At 34.4% G+C, this 5,301-nt stretch overlaps 1 protein-coding gene across 1 annotated transcript; it reads right to left on the bottom strand.

The window, feature by feature from the left end:
- Positions 1–598: 598 nt before the first annotated feature.
- Positions 599–4,391, bottom strand: LOC109210449 (indole-3-pyruvate monooxygenase YUCCA6-like). The gene is made up of 4 exons (XM_019373868.1): positions 2,981–4,391; positions 1,850–2,098; positions 1,472–1,594; positions 599–1,389 (listed from the first exon to the last, which is right to left on the bottom strand). The coding sequence occupies exons 1-4, from the start codon at positions 3,668–3,670 to the stop codon at positions 1,216–1,218; spliced, it is 1,236 nt and encodes a 411-aa protein (XP_019229413.1). The 5' UTR covers positions 3,671–4,391; the 3' UTR covers positions 599–1,215.
- Between the last annotated feature and the right edge of the window lie 910 nt (positions 4,392–5,301).

Here is a 5,301-nt window from a genome sequence, read left to right as displayed (position 1 = left end):
TTGAATTTTGAATTATAGTGTGATTGTTTTAATTTACTAATTAACAAAAATTAAGGCGTATTCTGAAAGCAACTAATCAGCAAATTATATGTTGCTTTGTTCTCTATTCTGTATCAAAAGGTCTTTACTTACGAATAGGGACCATTTCAATCTGATTTGAGGATTGCAAAAGGTCCATGATATTGTTTATTATATTTCAAAAGGAAATACATGTGACTTGTAACAATGTTTTTAGAAATTTCAATAAGAAAGAGAGAGGAAGAATATTTTTTATTTTTCATGATCATGGTGCATTATTTTATTTATACAAAATACATATCATGCTTTTCCAGACAAATTAATGGAATAATTGTACTATACTAATTCTTAACTTTTTGAGGAATTTTTCATCAGAATTGTGATTGATCTATATTCTGTTTCAATCATTCAGTTTTTATTTGTATATTTCTTGAATTAGATTTTGTAGAAGCAGGTCAATCAATTAAACCAAGTGGTCCTAACTACTAGTTGGAGTAGTGAAATCATATCAATAGAGCAGAATTGGCAGAAACTCATAAAGATAGTGAACAGGTCTCTGATCATTAGGAATTTTGGTACGTAAATTTCGCCATCATATTTAATTATATACTCCCTCTACATTTCCTCTCCATACAACACCAAAATCCTACTTGGAGACTCACCAACCTTACAATTCTATCAATAACTACAAGGAGGGAAAAAATTGAACGAAATAAAGAAAAATAATTTTTTTTGTTGTGATGTCATAAACCAAAAAAACCCAAGTGGATATTAGCAATCTAACACTCATATAACAAAACCAAGAAAAAAAAAGCCTAACTCTTCTTTTCTCCACCTAAGAATGCCATACCTAATAATTAATAAGAGAAAATTGGCAAAAAAATGTACAAGATGTATACACTAGATTTTGATGATGAACGAATCCTCCCAACAAAAACAATGCAGTTCTTGATCTTCTTTTCACTTTTGGTTTCTTCCAGTTCTTTCTTCATTTGGAGGATCAAAACTTGTTTAGGTACCACAACACTATTAATATAATCTTTCTTCTGTTGTCAACTTTTTCAACCAAAGGGTGACTGCGTTACCAATCAAAATTACAGTCACCGCCATTGAACAACATAACGGATTTCGGAATTTATTAACATTCTCTAAAAAAGACACTGTTCGCAAAATTGATGGATGAGCAGAAAAGTCAAGTCATATTTTTAGCCAAAGACTGTGAATGTCTTGTGCAATTTTCTTGGCATCCATGGAAGCACCAAGCAAGCCACGTTTAGTGAACCCCACTGCATAAAGCCCACATTCTCCTTTCCACCCATTGGGAAATGGCCTTTTTGGTAGACCATCTTTCTCTGAAAACATCTCTCTTTCCTGGCAACCAAACAAAACCCTTTAATTTTCTCTATTGAGTAACACATCCCTAAGAATCAAGAAAACTAATTAAAGTGAGTACCTTTAGCCACGAGGGCACATTGCTTTTGTAACCAGTTGCCAAGATTATTGCATCAAAATTTTCTGTTTGCCCATTCTCAAATTCCACCTTTTGATGTTTCAGTGTCCTAATTCCAGGACATACCTACACATTTGTAAATAAGAAAATTTTAATAACATAACATGATAAATAGGGTTAAAGTCCTATTTATGCCTTTTCTTGATTAATTCCAGATAAGGGTCGGGGGAGGGGTAAATATTTGATAAGTGAATTGTTGGAGGAATTTGTCATCACTGAATATTTGCAATGATTGAAAAACAGAAAGATCATGGGATGGATCCCAACAAACATTAAAAGAAGATTTTCATTATGAAAATGCATAGACAAATAGTAACGTACCTTAATGTCTCCGCTTTTAATCTTAGCTAGTGTCCCAACGTCGAGTACCGGTGTTTTTCCGGACAAGTTTTTTAGCTCTAAGGGACCGATTTCAGGCCGATCCAAGCCGAGTCGAGCCGTGTCGCCGAGCAATAACCGAGAAATAATCAACAGAAATCGATCAACTAGTCGTATGGGCAACCACTTTAGTAACCACATGGATAGACCAAAAGTTGATTTCCCCAGCATCTCTCGTGGTAGGACGTGCACCTAAAATATTTCAAAGAAAGACTATAGTCAAAACTAATTGTATAAAAAAGTTAAAAATTGAAAAAGGTTAAACTACAGAAAATAAAGCAAAATTAAAGGTGGGAGATAGTGTTAAAAGATGAATGAATTATATTGATGGGAAGTTCAACTTGCCATTCTGGAGGAATGGCCAATAACTGGACTTTTCACTTTTAGGTTGCTAAGAAAAGCTTCTTTTGTGCCACTGATGAATTTACTGGAATCAATTATTTTTATTTATTATTGAAAACAAAAATCCCACCAATATTGCGCATGCTTGCCAGTTCCAAGAAAGTGAAAAATACACAACCAAAACCAAGATTTTCTTTTCTTGTTCTTTTTAGTTAAATCACCAGCTTTACAAATCATATATTGTTGGAACTTGAACTCACTTCCAACTTTTAACTTTCAGAACTAGCAACAGATGAGAATTTCATTTTTTTAATTAAAAAAAATGGGATCATTCGGACGGCAAACTCCACGAGAAAATAGTATGGGTACTAAACTAGGGTTTCTCATTGTTTCCACAAAAATAGGAAGCTTTTCAAGATTAAACATGTACTGTCTAAAATGGAGAATTTTTCAAAAGGAAAGATTCTGAAGAAAAATAAAAACCAGCGGGGGTTTAGCTTTTCCTAAAATAAGATTGACAGAAAGTTGAGAAATGAAAACCATGTTTCTCCTTATTTTGCATCAACATTTTTCAAAGAGTTGATGAGAAAAAATAAAAAAGTTTGTAATCGATTTGTTTTAATGTCCCAACAAAAATAAAGGGTAGGCTTTGTTGTTTCTCTTTTTATTTACCCTTTTAGAGAGTGCTAAGGAAAAGAAAAGAATGAATAAGAGTATTGAGTGTTTACTTACAGTATCTCTGACCACAAGTGAAGGGCTTGCATCATGATTACACAGATCCAAACACACCTCCATTCCTGAATTCCCACATCCAACTACCAACACTTTTTTCCCTCTAAATATTTCCCCACTTTTATACAAGCTTGTATGCATTATACTCCCACCAAATTCCTCCATTCCTTCTATTCCAGGTACTACTGCCTCCGCATTCTCCCCCGTCGCCACGATCAACCATCGGCTAACATACTCCGTTGTTGTTGTCGTCGTCGTCGTCCTTGTTTCTGTCTTTACCCTCCAAAACCCGAGATTACGGTCATAATTAGCACATACCACGGATTGATTAAAAACAGGTCTAATGTCGAACGTCTTGGCATAGTGTTCCAAGTACTTAATAAACTGTTGCTTTGTAGGGTAAGTGGGGAAATCATTAGGAAATGACATGAGTGGTAGTTCACAGAATTGCTTAGGCAAATGAAGGCAGAGACGATCATAAGTTTTGAGTTGCCATAAAGAAGCTATGCAATTAGATCTCTCTAATACCAAACTTGGAATTCCTTTTTCTTTTAAACATGCTGCAGCCGCTAATCCTGATGGCCCTGCTCCTACAATTACTGGACCCTTAACAAATACACATCTCTTCATTTTGTTCATGAAATAAGGATCATGAGATCTTTTACCTTCTATTTCTCTCAAGTAGTCCATGAAACACACTAGGCAACACAAGTATAGAGTAGTTAAAAAAAGGGATGAGGATATTGATAGATTTTGAGTGAGTAACTATATCTAACTGTTTCTTGGTTTTTCTTCCTTTTGTTCTATTTCAAGAATTGCGGAATATAGGGAAAAGAGCTAAAATTGAGGATACCCATTGGTCAATACAACGTGTTGGTGGTGGTAAAGAAGATTTGAGAGCTAAAAAACACTTGTGAGAGAGACTAAGTCTCAAATATTATCCAGAAAAATTAGGAGACTGAGCCCCTATAGAAGTGGAGCGAATTAGGCGATACTTATCCACTTTGTGAGAATGAATTAAGAGCTAAAATCAGCATTCATTCAATCAAATTGAGACACCACACAAAGAGAGAGGGAATTAATCAGAAAGATGTGGGTGGGAATTAAGGTATAGATATAGATGTGGTGTTAAATGTGTCTACACATTCCTTTTGTTCATAGGAGGAGAAGAAGAAAGATGAGGAGAGGAGGTGATCAATAAATGAATGAATTGAATTGGATTCAAGAGAATTCACTCTATATATACCGGACACAATGAGAGTTTGAGCAGTAAGGGAAGTGGGACACATACATATATATATATATAGTGTATGTGTGTGTATCGTTATATACTTGGTGCGTGTGGAGATTGTTACAGAATATTAATTTATTTACACTGATAGTGCTAAAATTAAACAGTATTAGTGTGTTACTAATCTCACTTTTAAAGGATAGTTACATGCAAATATCATTTAGATAACAAAGTATATATAAGTTAAACTCATAATTTATCTAAGCAACAAGACGAAAAGATAATAAAAGAAATAATTGATTTTGTCCAACCTTATACACGTCAGTACATGTGTCACAGAAGAGAGCTAAGGGGGCTTATTGGATGTTTAATTTGTATTATTAATTAAATCCTAGAGCAAGTTGAGCTCTTTAGCGAAATCCTATAATAATCTTGGTTTTTGGTTGAGGTAAAAAGTCATTAGATTTTGTTTAATTGGAAATAGGAGTATATCTTAATCAGGAGTCCATTGAATAGAATATGTAGTTGGGTGAGATTCTCAATTGTTAAAAGGGGTAGTTATGGTTCGCATTGAATTGGACTGTACCCGATTGGGCCGGGTGGAACAACAGAATTCCACTCCACTTACAAGTTAAAACCAGTATTACTAAAATATTCCATTGACTTAAATGGCCCTATAGAGACTAATCTTTAAATGTTGTCCCTATTTTTTAAATTAATTAGAAAATGACTCCCCTATACACACACACTTATTGCTTGTCAGGGATTTTACTACCAAATTGGTGAATTTTATGCTATTTTTACTTTACCAATATTGTTAATTGCTCACAAATTCTACCATGTTGACATAACATTGTGATTATTTAACTATTCACCAAACTCTGCTATATAGTGTAAAATATGCTATGTCAAGTGATCGCATGAGAGAGGGACACGTGGAGCCAAAAGCAGAGGATAGGTAGCACTGAAGGCAACAATTCCGCTTTCCACCGGAAAGAATGACACTCGTGAAGATGCAATAAATTAACACCCTCCTCCCGGTAGCATTCAATGGAGAATATTCCACAGGATTTATTGCATTGGCGGTTAC

Source organism: Nicotiana attenuata, unplaced genomic scaffold, assembly GCF_001879085.1.
Source record: "Nicotiana attenuata strain UT unplaced genomic scaffold, NIATTr2, whole genome shotgun sequence".
NCBI lineage: Eukaryota > Viridiplantae > Streptophyta > Magnoliopsida > Solanales > Solanaceae > Nicotiana > Nicotiana attenuata.
This window is presented reverse-complemented; position numbering and strand designations above follow the sequence as displayed.

Excerpts from the sequence above, each read along its gene's own strand:
- LOC109210449 (XM_019373868.1), bottom strand. The coding sequence starts at position 3,670 with ATGGACTACTTGAGAGAAATAGAAGGTAAAAGATCTCATGATCCTTAT. Across the intron at positions 2,099-2,980 it reads CACTTGTGGTCAGAGATACT|GTGCACGTCCTACCACGAGA; the intron begins GTAAGTAAACAC and ends GAAATATTTTAG. Across the intron at positions 1,390-1,471 it reads ATGTGCCCTCGTGGCTAAAG|GAAAGAGAGATGTTTTCAGA; the intron begins GTACTCACTTTA and ends TTTGGTTGCCAG.